At 51.4% G+C, this 20,097-nt stretch overlaps 2 protein-coding genes across 3 annotated transcripts in view; both read right to left on the reverse strand.

Moving 5' to 3' along the window:
- Positions 1-3,451, reverse strand: part of BRF2 (BRF2 RNA polymerase III transcription initiation factor subunit) — a 5,783-nt gene extending 2,332 nt beyond the window's left edge. The window contains 3 exon segments of the mRNA XM_030964355.1: positions 746-1,067; positions 2,056-2,115; positions 3,282-3,451. Coding sequence (XP_030820215.1) covers positions 746-1,067; positions 2,056-2,115; positions 3,282-3,435 — 536 coding nt within the window. The 5' untranslated portion in view covers positions 3,436-3,451.
- Positions 3,452-5,426: 1,975 nt separating this feature from the next.
- RAB11FIP1 (RAB11 family interacting protein 1) lies at positions 5,427-19,532 on the reverse strand. Of its 2 annotated transcripts, XM_030964343.1 has the most exons (6): positions 19,169-19,532; positions 14,990-15,432; positions 14,022-14,814; positions 10,532-12,730; positions 9,101-9,206; positions 5,427-8,236 (listed from the first exon to the last, which is right to left on the reverse strand). In XM_030964343.1, exons 1-6 carry the CDS (start codon positions 19,489-19,491, stop codon positions 8,018-8,020), a joined length of 4,083 nt encoding a protein of 1,360 aa, XP_030820203.1. In that variant the 5' UTR covers positions 19,492-19,532; the 3' UTR covers positions 5,427-8,017. The 2 variants fall into 2 exon arrangements, with proteins under 2 accessions (XP_030820203.1, XP_030820204.1); XM_030964344.1 differs by lacking the exon at positions 10,532-12,730.
- Positions 19,533-20,097: the final 565 nt, after the last annotated feature.

Consider the following 20,097-nt stretch of genomic DNA (forward strand, 5'->3'; position numbering starts at 1 on the left):
CTCCTGGGAAGCTGAGAAGCCTCAGAGAAAAATAAAAACAATATTATCTGATTTGCTTCTCCTGTGTTTTGCTGCTTTGGAATGTGGTAAGTGATTGTTTCATTGGTTTCATGTGAATTGTTTTGACTTATTGGCCAATGATGGCCAAGCTGTGTTGGACTCTGAGGAAAGAGTCAGGAGTTTTCATTATTATCTTTTAGCCTTCTGTCTGTATCCTTTCTGTATTCTTTAGTATAGTTTAGTATAGTTAATTATAGCATTCTTTAATATAATATAGATATAAAATAATAAATTAGCCTTCTAAGAACATGGAGTCATCATTCCTCACTTCATCTGGGAACCCCACAAATACAAGACACACTCTGCTCCTGCCACAGCTGCTGCTCGAGGACACCAGGAGGAGTTTCTTTATGGAAAGGGTTCCCAGGCACTGGAATTGCTGCCAGGAGGAGTTTCTTTATGGAAAGGGTTCCCAGGCACTGGAATTGCTGCCATCCCTGGGGGTGGCGCTCAGTGCTCTGGGCTGGCTGACAATTCGGGCATCGGGCACGGGTTGGACTTGACGGCCTCAGAGATCTTTTCCAGCCTCAGAGATTTGGGATCCCCTGATCCACAGTGCCTCCCTGAGCACATCTCTGAGGAGAATGGAGCAGCATGGGAACCACAGCCCAGGTGTGACAAGGGAGGGACAAAAGCCAGCCCAGCCCCTCCACCCAGCCAGGACCAACAAAGGCTGCCCCATCACCTGCTCAGGTGTGTTGTCACCAGGTCTGCCAGGCTCAGGGCGGGCACAGAGAGCCCCAGCTCCCTCTGCAGGCTCAGGAAGACGCTGGCAAAGAGCTCCTGCTTGGCATAGAGCAGGGAGCTCACGGTGCCCATGGTCAGCGGCCAGCGGCGCTGCCGGCACGTCACCAGCACACAGCACCCCCCCAGCAGCTCCTTCTTCTCCAGGCTGACCAGGTGGAAGGCAGGGAGCTCCAGAGCCCTCTGGAAGTAGGACACAGCCGTTTCCTCAAAGGCTGCTGGCAGCTTGAGCACCTTGCAGAGGTCCTGGACCCGCCGGATCCCTGCGGGGAAAAAGGAATTTCAATTTCTGCTCAGAACCGTTTGGAGCAGCCTGAGTTGCTGCTGGCATAGTCCGGGGTAAGGAAGCAAAAAGGACTTTTGCATAATATCCACAGATGTTTTATTCAGCTGTGTGGTGAGGTGTTCAGGCCCCAGCAACCACACACAGAGGAAGCACAGAGGAGGCACCCACACACAGAGAAAGCACCCACACACACACACAGAAAAAGCACAGAAAAAGCATCCACACACATAGAAAAAGCACAGAAAATGCATCCACACACATAGAAAAAGCACAGAAAATGCATCCACACACAAGAAAGCACCCACACACACACAGAGAAAACACCCAGAGACAGAGGAAGCACCCACACACACAGAGAAAGCACAGAGGAAGCACCCACACACACAGAAAGCACCCTGTTCCTTTCTCCCTACAGGGGCCTGGGGGCTGTCCCTGCTCTCACACAGGTGAGGGCTGATCAGGGAATAGGGAAGGAGTGGCTCAGGAACATAGGAACAGACATAGGAACAGGGGAAAGAGCCAATGGGCTCTAACAGCTTTTTGAAGGAAGCTTCTTGTGCCTCCCAAAACCAGAGAATGCCTCCCCAGGGTCTCCACAATTCCCTGTTCTTTTATATGAAAACTTCTTTTTTTTAAACTTTTTTTTTAAACCTTTTTTTGTATTAAAGCTTTTTTTATATTAAAGCTTTTATTTTCTTATTAAAGCTTTTTTTTTTTTATTAAAGCTTTTTTTATATGAAAGCTTTTCTTTCATTAAGGAAGCTTCTCTGCAGGATCAACTGAATCAACACAAAATACAAAACCAAGCAGTAGTCACCCAGCTCTGCTCACACTAAACCCCTCCCAGCCCCTCGGGGCTGGCAGGCACCCAGGGCCCTCCCCTGGCTCAACTCCAGGGTTTTTTTGGCTTTTTTTCACCATCAAAATGAGGTGAAACAAACTGGAGGATGGGGAGCTGCTCTTACCTCGCTGCAGGCAGCGGCTCAGCTGCTCCTTCTGGCCGGTGCTCTGGGAATAGGCGACCTCTGGAACACAGGGAAGGGTCTGTCAGTCCTGCAGGGACACACACACCTGGGGCTGGGGCCAGCAGGGGCCCCCAGAACCGGCCTGCAGCAATCACACCTGTCTGTCTGAGAGAAGGTAAAATGAGCTCTGGGATCTGCCCTGAGCTGGGGATTCCCTCCAGACACAGCCAGCACCAGCCTCGCGCGGGTACAGCTGCATCATCACTGCTTAATTACAGTTTAATTGATCTGTTTTAATTCTTAATTTGAGATTTCAATGAGATTTTAATAATCATCTCTTCTTAATTCAGTTTAAATTTGAGATTTCAATGAGATTTTAATAATCATCTCGTTTTAATTCAGTTTAAATTTGAGATTTCAATGAGATTTTAATAATCATCTCTTTTTAATTCAATTTAAATTTGAGATTTCAATGAGATTTTCATAATCATCTCTTTTAACAATAAGATATTAATTCAATTTCAATTTGAGGTTTCAATGAGATTTCAATAATCTCTCTTAACAATAAGAGATTAATTCAGTTTATATTTGAGGTTTCAATGAGATTTTAATAATCATCTCTTTTAACAATAAGAGATAAATTCAATTTCAATTTGAGATTTCAATGAGATTTCAATCATCTCTATTAACAATAAGAGATTAATTCAACTTAAATTTGAGATTTCAATGACATTTTAATAATCTCTTTTAACAATAAAAGATTAATTCAATTTAAATTTGAGGTTTCAATGAGATTTTAATAATCATCTCTTTTAATAATAAGAGATTAATGAAATTTATATTTGAGATTTCAATGAGATTTTAATAATCATCTCTTTTAATAATAAGAGATTAATGAAATTTAAATTTGAGATTTTTCTTTCAATAAGAGATTAAGAAATTTAAATTTTTAATATCTTTTTAACAATAAGAGATTAATGAAATTTAAATTTTAAAATTTTAATGTAATTAAATTTAAAGCTCATCACCGGCTCCGAGCCAAACGTGGCCGGGAATTCCCGCCGGTGTTCGGGGGGATGGAGGGAGGGGTCTGAGCGGTCTGACCCGACAGTGCCCGGCACAGAGACACAGCTCAGAGCGCTTCGCTTCTCGCGCCGCCTCGGGGAGCCCCAAACGAGCTGCGGACCGCCGGTCCTGCCCCCCCCGCCCCGCTCCCGGTACCGCACCCCGCAGATGCTCCTCGTCGGTGTAGGTGGTGGTGAGGAGCCCCTCGGACAGGACGCAGCCGCAGGCGGCACAGACCAGCTGCTGCTGAGCGTAGTGCGCGTCCTCCACCAGCGACGCCGAGCCGCACTCGGGGCACCGGCCCCGCGCCGCCATCGCCGCCGCCGCCGCCGCGCTGGGGGAGCACCGGGGCGGGTGCACCGCCAGCAGCCAATAGCGGCGCGGCCCGCCCCGAGCCCACCAATAGCGGCACGGCTCGCGGTCCGTCCCGACTCCAGCCCGGCCGCGCCGCCGCCCCTGCGCGCTGCGTTCCGCCCCGCCGTAGTTCCGCCGGGAATGCTCGGGGAGGCGGCGGCGCCGGGAGCGCGGGGGGAGCGGGAGCGGGAGCGGGCGGGCAACGCGGCCTCCTCGGCGGGGAACGCGGGCCCCGATGGCCTCCTCCTCCTGCCATCACCGCTGCCATGAGGACCCCGAGTTTTACGGCAGTTTCACGACGGTCGCGCTTAACGACGCCTTTTATGACAGTCGCGATCTACGGCACTTTTACGACAATCACGCTTTACAGCACATTTTACGCAGCCGTAAAGCGCCCTGTTGGTGCTTTACAGAACCTGCCGGGGCTGCCGATGCAGATGAGCCCATCCGAAATGTTTCCTCGCTGTGAAAAATGCACGTCTTTTATGATTGGCTTTTCGCAAATATTCAAATGAATGTGTTGTGTTAGAAAGTGATGCTGTGTTAATTCTCTTAAGTAGTGTGTTAAATATAATTTTAGGTTATAAAAATTGTTAAAATAGAAACGATGCTATGTAGGATTCTTTTTTTAAAGAAAGGACTCGCAGCGAGATAGCAGCCACAGGACACCTGAATCTTTCAGAGAAAGAGAATTTATTGCTCCATTATCAGGAGAAACGAACTTCTTCCCACCTCGAAGGCGCTGTCAGGATTGAGAGGAAGAAGCTGACGCTGACCAGACAGAATCCTGTGTTTGAATGGAATTTATGCATCATGTATGAGGTGTATGAATATGCAACAGGCTATTGTTTTTAAGGGTTAATCCTTTGTTAACGTGGGTCCTTTTTCGGGCTCGTGCTGCCCAGAAAAAGTACCTGGACATCCATAACCCTTTGTCTCTATTGTCTCATATTGTCCTAATTCAAATTGTCCAAATTATTATCACTCTAATTGTATTCCTATTTTTATAACCATTTTATTCCTATTAAACTTTTAAAATTTTAAAAACAAGTGATTGGCGTTTTTCACAGCCACCCCGCGAGGTGTTTAGGGATGGAACCAGCCCGGAATGGCCTGAGGAGGATTGTGGAAACCCAGAGCACTGGGAATATTTCTGTGTCTGCTCTGGGGTGTCCTGTCCCCCAGGGGAGCACTGACTTTGACTCTCATCCATGGAGAAAGTTTCCTAAACTCCAGAATAGACCAGAATCCACAAAAGTGTGAAATAGATTATAGAGAGTGGTGTGGGTGCATCACTTGGTGAGAAATTGAGGTTTTGGGATTTTTAGTGTGCTGTGGATGGCAGCAAGATGGAGGGCACAGGGTGTCTGTCATTCTGGGCTTCTTCTTCATGCTTCTCCATGGGTTTGGGTGGCATTTTGTAATTGAAATGAAAAGTCCTCATTGTGGGCGTTTAGGGATCAGTTAGTGGGTTAAAAGGGAAAATAATCCAGGTGTCAGTTCTTAATTGGATAGTTTAGCCTCTCCATAGTGATCACAGCTGGAATTCCTCTGTGTTCCCACAACAGCTCCAGCATCTGCCTGGGGGGATGCTGAAAATGCAGAAAAATCTGCACTGTGGGCTCTGTGGCATCAGTTATTGGGTTAAAAGGGAAAATAATCCAGGTGTCAGCTCTTAATTGGATAGTTTAGTCTTAAAAGACCTTGTAAGAAGAGATTGTTGGCCATTTTGTGCCTTCTAATGAAAACCTGCCGAACTCACAGTAGTGAGAATGTTTTACTGATAAGAAATAATAAACACTTGAGTCTGAAAATGGATTTATTGTCTCAGGTGCCTTCAATGCAGCCCCAGAGAAACCCACAGCTGGAACCACCACAGAGGATGAGCAGAGAGGCACAAGGAGGGGACGAGGCCCCTCAGAACAAAGACAGGCTGCTCAGAACTCTGGCTTTAAGGTGTCTTTATTTTAGTGTTCCATAAAACCAAAAGGTGTTTAAAAACAAACAGTACCTGGGTTAAAAGCAGAGAGTACAAACAGGGAACATGCATTAAATCCTTCAATAACAAACAAGAAATTTGATTCTTAAGGCCTCTGAGGATATAAAATGCCAGTCCCCCCACACCAAAGGAAGGCTTTAGTGAGTGTTGCCAATAAAAATGAGGTGTGAGGGCTGAGGGGGTCGAGGATTGGGACCCCCCTGTGCCCCCTAGGAGAGGCTCCAGAGCTGCAGCCCCCCAGGCACAGCAGAGCTGGGCTCAGCTCGGGCTCCACAAAACACCCAGGGCTGGAAGTGGCACAGAAACACTGCCAGGGGAGGCTGCCCAAGTGTTAAGGCTCCATCTCTGCTAAAAACATAATATTATTCATTTTCTGAATAATAATATTATTTATTGCTTTGGTTCTCTGCAAGTCACTCTTCCCAGCGGAGAAAAAGTCTAAAATACAAATTTATCAGTGAGGTACAGGATCCTGTGTGCAGAGATCCACGAGGAGGAAACAAATCAATCCTTCATCTTCCTCACTCGAGAAGGCACAGGAGGCAGCAGCAAGGCCAAGCAGCACCACTGAGAATGAAACCACCACCAAGGCTGCCTCACTCAGAGCAGAGGGGGCAGCAGGAAGGAGAGAACACCCTCACTGCTCAAATAACACTAAAATGAGATTAAAGGACCTGAAGTCTTGCAAGACTCTCAGCTCCTAAGGCTTGTTTAAGGTCAGGCTGCCCATGAGGGACAGCTCTGCCAGTAAAGCTCCAGACTTTGGTAGCAGGAATAAAAATGTCATTTGGAGCATTTCTCTGATTTTACTAATAAATGGTTACATCTCTGTGCAAATCTATCAAACTGCTCCTTGCTACAAAATCCAGCATTTGAGATCTCCAGTGGTTTGTGACATTGTAAGCAGACTGCTCACAGGGTGAGAGCTGCTCCAGTCCCCCAATAAAGTGCTTTCCTGTAGAAAAGTGGAGTTAGAAACTCACCCCTGGGCCAGGAGTGACCCAATAACCCAACACTTTCCAAGGGTAGGAGTGTTTATTTCCATACAATTAAGGCTGGAAAGCTTTGAGCTTTGGTCCTCATGAAGCTTTGGTCCTTTGCAGGGCTCTGTTGGTTTTCCAGCTTCCCTCTAAGCCTTTCATGGACTCTCCCTACCCTGGTAAATAATCCCAGGGGTCCCAAAAGGCATCTGATGGTTTTGATCTGTGCCAAGGGGCTCAGCGAACAAAGCCCTGCTCAGTTTGCAGTGGGGGAGGCTGTGGGGATGGGGAGAACACCCCAGAGACCCCCAGGAGCTCTGGGCTGTCCAGCACACGCAGCTCCCTCAGCCACACAAGGTTTTCCTCCCAGTGGGAGCAGCAAGGAGCCAGAGCAGGCAGGAATCCCTGTCTGGAATGACAGCAAAAAGCACTGCAAGGCTGATCACTTTGGAAGGGCCTTCAAGGTGAGCTTTGAACAAGCTCCAGAGTGGAAATTTAAGACACTGAGAGAACAATTTCTGGTTTAAAATGTAACTTTGGAAGGGCCTTCAAGGTGAGCCCAGCTCCAAACCCCAAAGAATTTCTGTTTCCCTCAAAAGGGGAAAAGGTCACAGAGCTCCCACAGGGCACAAGGGGCAGAGCCAGGGCAGCCCCTGCCTGCTCTGAACAAGCTCCAGAGCAGAAATTTAAGACACTGAGAGAAAAATTTCTGATTTAAAATGTACCTTTGGAAGGGCCTTCAAGGTGAGCCCCAGCTCCAAACCCCAAAGGATTTCCGTTTCCCTCAAAAGGGAAAAGTCACAGAGCTCCCACAGAGCCAGGGCAGCCTCTGCCTGCTCTGAACAACCTCCAGAGCAGAAATTTAAGACACTAAGAGAACAATTTCTGGTTTAAAATGTACCTTTGGGCTAAATTCATTGATGCCATTCCTATGCTAGAAACGTACCGTGAACCTCAATGTCTCCTACTCCAAAAAATCTGTCAGCTTTCCCCTGAAGGACTCTTGGGAATGTCCACTTGATGAGATGAACTGAGATTTGGTCAGCTTACAGTCAACTTTCAGGGCATTAATTCCTTTTAAATTACAGCCCAGCTCTGAAGCTGGGTCATCTTTGGACTTCTCCAGTGTAGTTAATTATTATTATTTTAAAAACAATCAAATCCTCAAGCTCTACTGTACAAGGATTTATATTGCACTACAACTTCAGATGTGGAAAGAAAAGTAACTGATCTCTAAAAGCTGCTACGAAACAAAACCATTTAAAAAAAATCTTCCTAAAGGATCATCAGTGCCTTACTGGAAAGCAAAACACATCAAAAACCCTCCTCCTTCCCATCACAGCCTTGGCATTAATGCCTGACCTTCCCAAATAATGGGAAGAAAACCAAAAAAATAAATACAGTAAGGTGACTTGATTACAACACCTGATGGAACTATTGATCAATCCGAGGGTTGCTCAAGGCAGGAACAGGAAAAGGTCATTTTCTGTGAGCAGCACAAGCAGCACCACCAGCTCCTCACCCTCCCTTGGGGTGGGGATTCAGTCCTTGCCCACCAGACCCTTCACATCTTCCCAGCTTTTTTGTTGCCAGACACGGAGACTCTGAGGATGTTTGGGGTTTCTTCCATGACTCTGACCAGCAGGTTGTCGATGTAATCCTCGAGCTCCCGCACCTGGAGGTCCTTCCTGGTAATGGTATCCTTCTGTTTCAGCACCAGCTGGATCAGCTCATCGTGTGTCAGCTGAGCATAGGCATAGGCAGGGTCTGAGGGATCATATTTCTTGGGAGGGAGGGAGGGAAGGCAGGGTCAGAGCAGGCACAGCACATTCCAAAGCAGACACACAACACACAGACCGGCACGGTGACAGCTGCTGCCAAACAAACCTGGTAAAGCTTAAAGCAGCTGCTTAAATGCACACTGGGAAAGCCAAATTCAGGTTAGACAGCAAGAAACACCCACCCAGGCCTTTGCTGTTTCTTTCTATTTCTTTGGAAAAATCTGGTTTTAAGCCTCAAGCAGCATGAGAGGTACTGGGCAGCTTCTGCTGAGTCCTGCAGCTCCCAGAACACTGCCCAGGCAGGGAGTGTGAGCACAACAGGCTCCTGTGGGGCATCACACACAACTGAGGTGCAATCAGAACACCACTGCAAGTTCTGAACCCTTTGTCAGTCTGAATCACTCAACTCCCATCCTCTCCCCTCTCACCAGGAGGAGGCACTGCTGTTATTTCAGTTCTAACTTCCTTATTTCCCCAAAAAACCCTGACAGTCCATAAGGGGAGCTGGGACTTTCCCTGCTGAGCCAAGGATGCTCCCAACCTTTCAGATCAGCCTGCCAGGGAAGCTGTGCCTCAAGCCTGGAGGTCTCTTTTGAGGCCAGGATTATGCTGAAAGCTCCTCTCAATCCCACTGCTGACCCAATGAACAACTGTGCTCCAAGGAAGTGGCTGTGCTGAGAATTTTCCCCCACAAAACACGAGCCCCAGCTCTATTTACAGTCATTCTGCAAAAAAATCAGCATTTAAGGATTGCTCCCACTCTTGGGGGCTGACCAAAAGGATGTTCATGTCCCAACTATCTGGAATACACAAACTCTTCAAATCAATCAAAGCTTGGGCAGTGAAAGTGCCACTTCCCTCCATACCTTCACACTCATTTCCAGCAGCTTTTCATTCATGGTGCTGATGACATTCAGGTTCTTGCTCTGAGGTTTGTTTGCCATGGCATTCATTGGTTTCACAGGATGGAGTCTGCAACAGGAAAAAAAAAAGGCTCCTGTTGTTCAGGCAGGAGAGGTAACAGCAGCATGACAAAGATCTTTAGACTGAGAGCAAATACAGCAAGAAATTGGGGATGATTCCCTCCCTGCTCTATCTCCTCAAAGAAAAGAGCTTCAGGAAGACAAGGTATTTCCAAGCCACAGGGGTTTTGTAAGTATTTTCCAGTTCTCTACTATCTTTACTGACTTTGGTGTTGGAGATAAAGCAGCAGCAGGAAGGGAAATACATCCTGTGTGTGTCATGGAAGAAAAGCCAGGTCAGGCTACACGAGGAGACAGAACACAGGGCAGCTACTCTGATCCCTCAGAAACTGGTATTTCAGGCTGCCTTTCCTAATCAGAACATATTTGTGATCTTACAACATACCAAATACTTCTGCTGTCCTGAGACAAGTGTCAGGCCATGTCCAAGCTGAACTGACACCACCAGCTGGGAGGAAGTGCTGTCATTATTTCCCTGCACAGGACTTACAGCACCAATTTTAACCACGGGAACAAAATTTTATTTTTATTCTAGCAAACACTGGCCCTGAAGTGTCCTAGGCTCTGGGGGGTGAAGGCTCAAGGGCTGACAGGTCAGTGGCAGCAATCCCACAGAGCAGGAGCTGCAGCAGTGCTGGTGATCCCTGAGGAGCCCACTCAGGCAGGAAATGAAGCACCACATTTATCAGGTGTCTGACAAACAGCTCAGCCCCAGGCCCTTCTGCCAGCGGGATGGAATGGCTCCATTCCCCCTGCACCTTCCCTAAGCTCCCCTAAGAGCTGTGAGGAGCAGCTGCTCCCCCGAGGAGCTGCACAGACCCTGCTGGAGCCAGCAGCAGCCCCACAGCAGGTGACAGCAGCCAAGCCCTGACAAACCCAGCCCCCAGAGGAATCAGGGCTGTCCTGACCTCGTGCAGCAGCCTCAGGGACAGAGGGCAAAGCAAAGCTCACAGCTGCACAGAGGTACCTGCTGTGATCCCCACATGTCTCACCTGTGCTGGGGAGACACGGTTTCACACCATGGGGTGTGGTTGGGGAACGTTTCAGAGGGTGAAACCCGTGCCTGGAGAAGTTTCTTTTCCTCAGGAAAAGAAACCCGAGCCTGAAGAAGTTTCTTTTTCCTGAGGAGCTGCACAGACCCTGCTGGAGCCAGCAGCAGCCCCACACCAGGTGACAGCAGCCAAGCCCTGACAAACCCAGCCCCCAGAGGAATCAGGGCTGTCCTGGCCTCATGCAGCAGCCTCAGGGACAGATCTGCAGCCAGAGGGCAAAGCAAAGCTCAAAGCTCACTGCTGTGATCCCCACATGTCTCACCTGTGCTGGGGAGACACGGTTTCACACCATGGGGTGTGGTTAGGGAACGTTTCAGAGGGTGAAACCCGTGCCTGGAGAAGTTTCTTCTTGCCCGAATTTCCCGCTTTATCTGCGAAGCCCTCGGCTCTTGGCTTTTTCGGAGACTCTGCTCTACGACTCGGGGTGTCAGAGAGAAGGGAATGAGAGGAAGAGTGGGGCTGGCAAGGACTTGACAGGGAGGAAGAGAAAGCAGAAGGCTCAGAGAAGTCACACTCTGCACACTCCTCAGCACCTGCACTCCTTTCCAGCTCTTGTTTCTCAGAATGACTCTCACACTCTCTGGAATGAGATGTCACACCTAAGCCTGAGTCAGCTCCCTGGACACAGACCCTGGGAGCCCTCACTGCAGCAGGCAGCACAGGCAAACTCCCTGGCTCACAAGCACCAGGCATGGCTCCTGGTTCTCCTCCTGGAGCAGCCGGGATCATGGGGGCTGCAGCAGAGCTATCAGAGAGCTCTCTCTGCTCTCCATGCAAAGGTGTCAAACCTCGGGGCTGCTCTCCATTCCCTAGAACACCTCTGTCACCTGCAGAGGCCCCACAGCTGTCCTGGCAGTCCCCCAGCAGCTCCTCATCAGAGCCTCCCTCGGGGATCACGGGCAGCGCCGAGCCACGGTCCCCAGGAACAGGAACGGCAGACCTGACATTTGTCAGACAGACAGACAAACCAGCAGCACCCTCCTTTTCTACAGGCCTGCTCTTACCTCTGGGCGCCACTGCAGGGGTGGCAGTCCCCAAGGAGCCCCCTTGAGGGAGGCACCCAGGAGCAGCTGAGGCCTCAGGGAATGGGAGCCCTGGGCTGGATTCTGCAGCATCCCCTGGAGCAGGAGCATCAGCCTGGGGAGTCCCTGGGGGTTTCCTCAGCAGCACAGCCACTCGTGGGGCTGGCTTTGGGGGCACAAGGACCTCCCTGCCAGCCCTCCCTGCATCCCCTTCCCCAGTGCAGGCTCTTGGTGTGGGCTGGGCTTGAGGAACTGGATCATTTCCAGCAGGTGGAGGTGCCTGGGGCTCTAACATGGGCACACGTTCTGCCCACTGCTTCCCAGCACAGGGCTCCTGCTCCTCCCTGAGCTCGCCCTTGGGGGATTGTGCCTGCTCAGCCTCCAGCACGAGGCTGTCACTGCACTTGGAGAGAGACACAAAACCTTTGTCACCCCTCGTGCAGGGCTCAGTGCTCCCACCACTGACCTCCACAGCTGTTCCATCACTGCTCCAGGTGGGATGTGTGCTGTCCCCAGAGAGCTCTGTCGATGGGTCACCCCCAAACCTTGCTCGCTCTCCTGCTGCCCCTGAACTCATCTGTGACCTCCCACTGGAATCCAGGGGCTGCTCTCCCCCTTCCTGCCCACCCAAACTTGCATCACCTGATGGAACACCCTGCCACTCCCCAAGGACAAAGGACACAGATTTCCCATGGCCTGGCTTGCTGCTTTCCAAAGAACCCTCAGGCTGAAGCCGGGCAGAATCCCAGTGCGGCTCTGCAGCCAGCCCAGGGGGGTCAGACAAGGTGCCCAGAGGGTCTGGCTCAGCTGTGACATCACTGGTTAAAGCCACATGTGCAGAGCCCCCCGAAGCACCACGAGCAGGGTGTCCTGCAGAAGAACAATTCTCCCCAGCAGGAAGGCAGGAAGGGGAAGAACCAGCCTGGGAACCTGGCACTGCCTGTGCCCCACGCTTGGACACAAAGGGATTGCTGTCATTGAAAGGACAGACGGAGGGGACAGAAGGTGTGTGTGGGCCAGAGAGACCCCAGGAAGCCTCAGAACCCTCAGGACCCTGCCCCCAGTCAGCAGCAAAAGGATTATTGCCCCTGGCAGAGACCTGCCCAGGAAGAGGCACTTTGGGAACAGAGGCTGCAGGATGATGGGATGAAGGGAAACGGGCGATGCTGTTGGGATCCAGGGCTCTGGATGCCCTGTCCCACTCAGCAGTGAAAGGGTTCTTGTCATTCCAGAGCTCTGCAGCAAAAGCAGGAGAAGTGAGAGAGGCAGGAGAACCAGTGATGTTTTCAGAGTCTGGCACTTGGACCGTCTGCCCCACTTGAGAAATAAAAGGATTATTGGCACTGCTGATACGGTGCACAGAGAGGAAAGCAGGGAGGGGGTCAGGTGCAAGAGTAGGAAGCGTGGCTTTGGGTTCCTCCTCTGGAGACAGGCCCAGTCTGCAAAAAGGGACAAAAAACTCGCATGTCACTTGCAGATGCAACACGAGGCAGGAACAGACAAGCTTTAGCACCAGCCTCCATCAGCTCTGCCACTGGAGATGAGCTACACCTTACAGAGACCTCAGAGAGAGGTGTCCCTTTGTCTGTGAGACTTTACAGCACCTTTACCAAGCACTGGGCTTATGCCAGAACTCTCCTGTCGCAGACATCTTTTATGAAAAATCTTTTCTTTAAGATTTTTTCTCCTGAGAAGCTGAGAGGCCTCAGGAACAAAATGTAAACATTGATTATCTGCTGCTGTGGAATGCAACAGGTGGATCTGTGATTGGTCTCATGTGGTTGTTTCTAATTAATGGCCAATCACAGTCAGCTGGCTCGGACAGAGAGTCTGAGCCACAAACCTTTGTTATCATTCCTTCTTTTTCTATTCTTCTGATGAAATCCTTTCTTCTATTTTTAGTATAGTTTTAATATATATCATAAAATAATAAATCAAGCCTTCTGAAACATGGAGTCAGATCCTCATCTCTTCCCTCATCCTAAGACCCCTGTGAACACGGTCACACTCTCCTGCTGCAGAGCTTGGTTTTGCTGCTTTAAGCACCATCTCTTTGCACCCCAAGCAGGTTTATTAGTACATAAAACACTGCACAGGCAAGAAACTCAGACTTGAGAAGCACAGAAAATGAGGAGTTAGGGACACACACAAAACACAGCCTTATTAGTAGGGCACACCTACACATAAATATATAATAAACCCCATACACAATTTATATATTTGTATGAGGGATAAAGGAGCAGAATTTCCGAAAAAGCCTTGTGTACAAACCCACACAAAATCCCTCTGTGCTGCTGTGAGCGATGCCAAAAGCAGAAGGGCTCCAAGGCCACCCTTTGGAAGACCACAGCCAAGTAGGGAAGAGGAAAGCAGAGACGTTAGAACGGGCATTTCAGACCCTGGGGAGGCTGCAGCCACACAGCTCAGACAGAGTTAGTTTGTGCAAGAGATCCAGCAAGAAAATTCACCCCTTCAGCACCTGCACAGGTGCCTCCTGTGCTAGAGAACCACTATTTCAGCATCACTTACAAGGAGCATCCCTACATCCATCTTTTATTCATACTGAGGAAGAACTTGGGAGCTTTTCTTTGCTATCGAAGCTCCCAACACCAGCATAAAACCCACAGGAAGGCACAGAGCAGCACCTGAGCTCAGGTGTGGCAGACACAGCCCGCTGCCACCTGCCACCAGCAGTGCCCATCCCCACTCCTGCCTGCAGCTGGGACTCACCTGGGTTTCACAGCTTTGGTCTTGGCTGCTGCAGCTTTCTCAGGTTTCCGTTCCTCCTCACAAGGGCTGGGCAGCTGCTTGGTTGTGACAGCCTCCTCTGCATGGTGGGCATCTCCTGAGGGGCTCCCTCTGCCCAGATCTGCTGGGGCTTCAGGGCATTTGGCCTCCTCTTCACTCTTCTCTTCTGGAATCGTATTCTCCTCACTCTGCAGGGTCCTGTCGGGAATAATCTCAGCATCGCTGGGCTTCACTGTTTCCTTCTTCCCAGTGACCAGGGAGAGCAAGGCAGACTTTTTCTGGTCTGGTTTTTTGGTCTCTCTAACAGGCTCAACGCTTGGTGGAACGCTGGTGTCCAGGTGCTCCTCACTGCTGAGCAGTTTGTATGACGGCAAAGTCATGGATTTGAAGGTCTCCAAGGATGTGGACCCAGAGAATGGCTGCCCAGGAGAGGCTCTCCCCATCTCCTCAGGTGGTTTAGTGGACCTGGAGGACAGGTTCTCCTCTGAAGCAAAGAGCTGCTTCCTCCTGAGGTTGTGAGGAGAGGGGGAGGAGGCTGGAGTCTTGTCCTTCGTCGTGGTCTCTTCCATATAAACGTGACTGCCATTGATGCACAGACTGGACTTGGACACGGGATCGTTTTTGGATTTAAGGCCACTGAACAAAGAGAGCCCATCCTTTTTGGTGTGGTTAGTGGTTCCCTGGGTTAGCTGTCTACTGTCCAAAAAGGCTGGTTTACGAGATTTAAACAGAGGAGAAGGAGCTGGCTTCTGTTCTGGCACACTTTCAAAGGATCCTGGGGAAAAAAAAAAAACAGGGAGAAATTGAAGATGCAAGAATAACCTTTTCTGTGACACTACTGCCAGCCTCAGTGCCAGCAGGGACTTCCTGTGCATTTGTTCAGAAAGGAGAATTTAACCAGTGAAAAGTGTAAAGAGCCCTTTGGGGGAAGGTTTTGTGCCAACACTCACGTTCTGAGGCAGGAGAGGTCTGGGACTCCTCCTCATCCCACTGTGCCTGGAAGTCGCTGGGCCGCAGCCGAACCCTCTGGGTGAGGGGCTGCTGAGTGGGCAGCACTGACATGGACTGGGACAGGGATGTCTTGTGCAGGCCAGGCTTGGAGAACAGCGCTTTGAACTTGGATTTCTTCTTCTCCTTCTCCACTGCCTCATCCTCGCTGTCAGCAGGGGAGTGGGAGGTGCTGGGGACGATCGCTGACGCCGTGTCCGAGAGGCCGCTGCTCCTCTTGCCCTTGAGCTTGTCTTTGAGCTTGCCAAAGGGAGAGCGGGGCTTGTCCTTCATGGACAGATCAAACATGCTGGCTGTCATGTTGCTCCTCATGAACTGGATATCCACCTCGATCTCCCCTCTCTCCTTTTCCTTCTTCCCCGGTTTGGAGCGAAGCTTGTACCACCTGCAGCAACAAGGAGGTTTCTTTAACCACCAGGGTCACAGACATCTTTTATGAAAAATCCTTTCCTTAAGATTTTTCCTCCTGAGAAGCTGAGAGGCCTCAAGAACAAAACGATGGTTATCTGCAGCTGTGGAATGCAACAGGTAGATCTTTGATTGGCCCATGTCAGTTGTTTCTAATTAATGGCCAATTGTGAGCCACAAGCCTTTGTTATCATTCTTTCTTTTTCTATTCTTAGCTAGCCTTCTGATGAAATCCTTTCTTCTATTCTTTTAGTATAGTTTTAACATAATATATATCATAAAATAATAAATCAAGCCTTCTGAAACATGGAGTCAGATCTTCGTCTCTTCCCTCATCCTAAGACCCCTATGAACACGGTCACACACCAGTAATTGAGAACACAGAAGGTGCTTTATGGCTGAAAAATCAAATCAGCCCACAGTGTAGGAAAAGAAAGACTTTAATCTTATGGTGACGTCACCTTCACAGCTCCAGGTGCCAAAGAAAACACTCCTTATCGTAAACAGAAAGTTCTTAATAAGATTTGGTTTAAAACCAGATCAGGAAGGGTTAAAAAAAAAGGAGAAAAAACAGAGGCACAACATGGAATTCCTGTATTTCAGCTCAGCCGCTCTCCTCTGCCCTTTCATCTCTCCTCCTGACACTGGCAGGGGCCACAGCTTTGAAGTGGATCAGAGCAGCAGCCTCAGAGCTGCACACGCGTCCCACACCCTCATACCTTTCATTCCAGCTCCTTAATGCCTCCTAAGCCAAGGAACCCCTAATCAAGAGCAGAGAGCCAGCCCCAGCCTCCCAGACCTCGGGGATTTCCACTCCCCTCTGCAGGCTCGTGACTGGCACGCACCAGGAAGGGCATTGCTCAGGCAGAGCCTTCTCCTTCCCCAACATCGAGCTCTGCGTGGGCAGTGCCCAGGGCATCCCAAACCACAATCCCACCACCCACACGCCCTCAGCCACCCCTTGGTGACACTCAAACCACATCTGAGCCAGCACAGAGAATGATCAGCACTGCACAGCAGTGTGGTTTTGTTTGTTGCAGCATTCCCGACCCCACGGAACCCATAGGAAAGGCTGCCTGGAAACTCATTGGTTTCTTCCTCCTCCTCAGCTGGAATGGGAAAATAAAGGCAGCAAACAGAGCATGCAAATGTGCCCTGCCATCAAATTTGCACTTCAACCTCCAAAGGTACACTGGAAGCAACAAAAGAGAACAGGAAAAGGTGACTTGCTCCAGAGAAAATTCAAAACTAATGGGGATAACTGAAGGAGATGGATTCAGGAATCTGCTACAAACACTTCAGAGGGAAATGTGGAAGAAATTTTTCCCTCTGAGGTGGTGAGGCTCTGGTCCTGGGGAAACTGTGTCTGTCCTGTCCCTCAAAGTGTTCAAAGCCAGGTTTGGAGCAATGATCTAGTGGAAGCTGTCCCTAGCCAGGGCAGGGGGTGGAACAAGATGGGCTTTAAGGTCCATTCTGGGATTCTGTGACTCTAAATGAACACTCGATTGACAATCAGGCACTCTGGCACTTAGAAGACACCTAGGGAAGGGTTTTGATCAGGAGACCAAAGCTTTGCCCAGTCCCTGGAGCTACAGCAGCCCAGGAATCACAAGCCCTTTGCCTTTAACATGAGCCAGCACCGGGCACTGCTGTTCCAAAGCCGTGGTTTCTAGGAGCATCCTGTGCCACAATCGATCCCGTGTGTCCCGGGCAAACACCGTGCTCAGCAAAGGCAGCTCAGCCCTGCCTGAAAGCAGCACCACTGGGGGTGGCTGGAAGGAAATCACGGACTGACAATCCCCCAGACCACAAAAAAAAATCTCATTAGTGGCATTTATGGTGTTAGCGAGCACCTGTCAATCAACATCTCTCTATTTTCCAAATAAAACTACTCCTTTATGGCTACACATCACCATGGCAGCAAGAACAAAACAGGCTTCAAACAGGAAACCGAGGCCTGCAAACAACTGAAAACACGAGAAATTTCCCCAGGAGTACCAAAGCTGTGTTTTCTTTTTTTTTTTTTTCTCCCTCTCAGTTTTCCTTTGCCCAGACACAAAGGAATGCCTGGGAGCCCCGAGGCACCGGCCCTGAGCTCTGCTGACCAAGGGGCTCTGCAGTGTAAACACAGCCCAGTCTGACACAGCCTTAATGAACCTAATTAAGCCTTGAGAAGCGGGACGGCTCCGCGGTGCTCAGGTGAGGCAGAGGAGGAAGGTGACTCACCGCACATTACAAGGCTGCTGACTCCCAGTAAAACCCTCCCGGGCACCACCCCTGGGTTTCACCGTGCCCGTGTTTGTGTTCAAAGCAGCGAGCGTGTGACACAGAGCTGGAGCTGGGCAGGAGCGGCCCGTGGAAGGTGGAATTATCCACCCTGACACGCTTCAAGTGCTTGTTAGCAAAAATAAATTAGTGCTCGGTGCCTGCTGGAAGGGGCAGCACTCTGAGGGCATCAGGTTTCGGGGATCAGGCTGGCTGTTTTCTCTGTAGTGTCTGTTTGAAAATCAAACCCAAGGACCAGGCAGGAGTGGCTGGAAAAGTTGTCTCTGGACCACCAGCTTCTTCCAGAGGAAGGCATTCCCCAGCTGTGAGGGGCTCATAGGGGTCACCCTGTGGGCACTTTTGGGGCTTCAGAGGTCCCTGTGGGGAACAAGAGTCCCCCACCAGAACCCCTCACCGCCCTGGGGCACAGGGTGACCCCCAGGCTGCGGGACAGACAGACTGCCATGGGGGCACAGGGGTCTCCCCCGTGCCTGAGGAGCACCGAGGTTTCCACAAGGAACAGGAGCATCCATCCCACGGGGAGCTGGGGCTGCTCACAGCACTGCACCCCCTTCAAGAGGCACCCCCCACTATCCTCCCCAGCCCCTGTGGGACACAGAAATCCCCTCATCTTCGCCTGTGGGCACAAATCCCATCGCTCCCCGTGGGACACAGAAATCCCCTCATCCCAGCCCCTCAACAGAAACCCCTCATCGCTCTCCCAGCCCCTGTGGGAGAAATCCTCACTCCCAAACCCCAAACCTCTCCATGGCCCCCATGGGCCTGAGAGAGCCCCCCCAAAACCTCCTCCCCAGGACCCGGAGGGGCCTCTCCATCCTCCTCCCCACATCCCATGGGACACAGAAATCCCCTCATCGCTCTCCCAGACCTTCGTGGGACACAAATCCCCTCCAAACCCCTCCATGACCCCCGTGGGCCTGAGAAACCCCCCCCAAAAGCTTCTCTCCATCCTCTGCATGACCCAGAGGGGCCACTCCATCCTTCTTCGCAGCTCCTGTGGGACACAGAAATCCCCTCACTATCCTCCCCAGCCCCCGTGGGGCACAGAAATCCCCTCCTCGCTCTCCCACACCTCCGTGGGGTGCACAGGTCCCCTCCAAACCTCTCCATAACCCCCCCAAACCTCTTCCCCATCCTCCACATGACGCAGAGGGGCCTCTCCATCCTTCTCCACAGCCCCCATAGGGCACAGCAATCCCCTCATCACTCTCCCAGACCTCCGTGAGGCACAGAAATCCCCTCCAAACCTCTCCGTGACCCCCGAGGCCCTGAGAGATCCCCCCCAAAACCTCCTCCCGATCCTCCACAGGACCCGGAGGGCCCTCTCCATCCTCCTCCCCAGCCCCGTGGGACACCGCAGCCCTCACACACCTCAGGCTGAGGGTCCCCATTCCTCCCCAGAGCCCCCCGGAGCCCCCCGGTCGCACCTGGTGTGCCGCCGGCCGCCGTCCTCCCTCAGCGGGCCCAGCTCCACCTCGGCGCGGCCCAGGAACTTGTCGGCGCCGGTGAGGGCGCGGTGCAGCACGGTGAGGCGCAGCGCGGCGGGCTTGGCGGGCAGCTCGAACGTGGCCTCCTCCCGCCACAGCGGCTCGCCGCGGCACCGCTCGGCCACCGACGTGCGGAACTTGTCGCGGCCCAGCGCCATCACCGCGTACGCGTCGCTGCCGCCCGCCGCCGCCTTGGCGCGCAGCCCCCGCGCCCGCAGCACTGTCACCCGCACGTGCGTGGGCGCCCAGCCCGGGGCCGCCATGGCTGCGAGCGGGCGAGCGGCGGCGGAGCCGGGGACGGGCCGAGAATGCGCCGGGATGGGACGGGACGGGAGCGGCGGCGGCGGGCGGTGAGCCCCGCCCCGCCCCTCTCGCGAGAGCGCGGAAAGGGCGGGGCCTGAGGGGGCGGGGCCTGGGCGGACAGGTGGGTACAGGTGAGTGCAGGTGAGTACAGCTGTGTACAGGTGGGTACAGGTGAGTACAGGTGGGTACAGGTGTGTACAGGTGTGTACAGGTGAGTACAGGTGGGTACAGGTGAGTGCAGGTGAGTACAGGTGAGTACAGCTGTGTACAGGTGGGTACAGGTGTGTACAGGTGGGTACAGGTGTGTACAGGTGAGTACAGCTGTGTACAGGTGAGTGCAGGTGTGTACAGGTGTGTACAGGTGTGTACAGGTGAATGGGTGCAGGAGTGTATAGGTGAGTACAGGTGAGTACAGGTAAGCACAGGTGAGTACAGGTGAGTGAGTTACAGGTGTGTACAGGTGTGTACAGGTGAGTACAGGTGAGTGTATACAGGTGAATATGTACATGTGTACAGGTGTGTACAGGTGTGTACATGTGGGTACAGCTGTGTACAGGTGAGTACAG

This window comes from Camarhynchus parvulus, chromosome 22, assembly GCF_901933205.1.
Source record: "Camarhynchus parvulus chromosome 22, STF_HiC, whole genome shotgun sequence".
NCBI lineage: Eukaryota > Metazoa > Chordata > Aves > Passeriformes > Thraupidae > Camarhynchus > Camarhynchus parvulus.

Bases quoted from the DNA above. Each gene is read 5' to 3' on its own strand.
- RAB11FIP1 (XM_030964343.1), bottom strand. From the start codon at position 19,491: ATGGCGGCCCCGGGCTGGGCGCCCACGCACGTGCGGGTGACAGTGCTG. The intron at 15,433-19,168 runs GTGCGACCGGGG...TTGTTGCTGCAG, and splicing joins GGCGGCCGGCGGCACACCAG to GTGGTACAAGCTTCGCTCCA. The intron at 9,207-10,531 runs GTGAGACATGTG...TTCCTGTTGCAG, and splicing joins ACCGTGTCTCCCCAGCACAG to ACTCCATCCTGTGAAACCAA.